The sequence below is a fragment of the Nerophis ophidion genome, linkage group LG06, assembly GCF_033978795.1.
Source record: "Nerophis ophidion isolate RoL-2023_Sa linkage group LG06, RoL_Noph_v1.0, whole genome shotgun sequence".
In the NCBI taxonomy this organism is placed as follows: domain Eukaryota; kingdom Metazoa; phylum Chordata; class Actinopteri; order Syngnathiformes; family Syngnathidae; genus Nerophis; species Nerophis ophidion.
In genome coordinates this window covers 1,503,657-1,505,229 of record NC_084616.1, presented here as the reverse complement: position 1 = coordinate 1,505,229, position 1,573 = coordinate 1,503,657, and the positions used below count along the sequence as shown (strand labels likewise).

The 1,573-nt window shown below is 50.1% G+C and overlaps 1 protein-coding gene across 1 annotated transcript in view; it reads right to left on the bottom strand.

The window, feature by feature from the left end:
* Positions 1–436: 436 nt before the first annotated feature.
* The window catches only part of LOC133554042 (proenkephalin-B-like), a 32,048-nt gene continuing 30,911 nt past the window's right edge, over positions 437–1,573 (bottom strand). The window contains exons 4-5 of the mRNA XM_061902385.1: positions 853–1,120; positions 437–792 (exon numbers count right to left, since the gene is read on the bottom strand). Of these exons, the coding sequence (XP_061758369.1) occupies positions 488–792; positions 853–1,120 (573 nt within the window). The 3' untranslated portion in view covers positions 437–487. The remainder of the gene's footprint in view (positions 793–852; positions 1,121–1,573) is intronic.

Here is a 1,573-nt window from a genome sequence, read left to right as displayed (position 1 = left end):
CACTCCCTTGTTTTGTTGCCGTGGTTGCAAACTACATTCACCTGTCTCTGATTAGTGTGCGGTTGCTCTCCTGCTACCTGAGCACTAATCAGAGGCATTATTTAAGCCTGCCATTGCCAGTCAATCGGGCTGGCGTCCTTGTGTTCTTTTCATACTCTCTCCATGCCAAAGTCCATGCTGCTCCTCTCAAGCCATACTCAGTGTTGTTCCATTTATGTTCATAGTCTCTTTATGTGTTAGTTTTGTTCCTTAACACGGGGTGGGAGTTTTCCTTGCCCTTATGTGGGCCTACCGAGGATGTGGTGGTGGTTTGTGCAGCCCTTTGAGACACTAGTGATTTAGGGCTATAGAAGTAAACATTGATGGCACTACTGGCATCTAGCTGCATGTGTGTGTATGTTTAGGAGGACAAAGAAGCAGCAGGACAAAGTTTCCTTCTGTTGAGTTGATGATTTTATTGAAGAAGAAGAAGCAGCAGCAGCGACGTTCATCTTCCTCCTTCACTCAGGCGCTCCTCGTAAGCGGAGAAAGGCTTTTCGACGGAGCGCGCCGCCACCTTGAAATGGCGACGCAGGAATCCACCGTAGCGTTTGTCCCACTTGATGTTGTTGACTTTGGGGCGGATCCTCCTCATGAAGCCGCCGTAGCGCTTCTGCAGCTCCCCGGGCCACCGCTGTGCCTCTGTGCCGCCACTCCTCCTGGACTTGGGGACCAACTTGCGGAAAAAGCCACCATAGCGCTTGACCAGCTCGTAGCCACGCAACCCTGCCTCCTCCTCGCCTCCTTCTCCCGCTTCCTCCTCGCCTCCTTCCCCCGCCTCCTCCTCGCCTCCTTCCCCCGCCTCCTCCTCGCCTCCTTCCCCCGCCTCCTCCTCGCCTCCTTCCCCCGCCTCCTCCTCGCCTCCTTCCGCCAGCATGTTGGCCAAGTGGGCGTGGTCCCACCGAGAGGAAAGCAGGAGAGTTTTCTCCAGCTTCTTCATCAACTCTACAGCCACATCTTTTGATGCCTTTTCTTCTTCTTCTTCTTCTTCTTCTTCGTCTGCCTCCACGTGCTTGGTGTCCTCCCAGCCCGCAGAGTCGTCACACACATCTGGCTGGTCCCGACACAACACGCCACACCACTGCAACACAGCAGCCATCTTGTCACACTAATGAATACATGCACATTCTTATTCATCCCCATTCTTCATCCATTCATCATTTTCAAAAATACATTTTAAAGTCTTTTTCTATTTTATTAATATATATATATATACATATATATATGTCTTGATTGGATTATCCAGAGAATAGTGCTTGATACCGTGGTAGAGCGCAATATGTCGGTGTGGGAAAAATCACAAGACTACTTCATCTCTACAGAAGTGTTTCATGAGGGGTTCCCTCAATCATCAGGAGATTTTAATGGAAGCATTCACATACAATGGTTTATATAGGGCACAGAGTGGGTGGGTACAAGCAGGCGTAGGGTGTGGTGATTGGCTCATGTGTTACCTAGGAGGTGTTTCCGTCTGTGGCGACATGTTGAAATGATTTCACTGCGCTTGTTGAGGGATGACAGGTCTGGATGATAT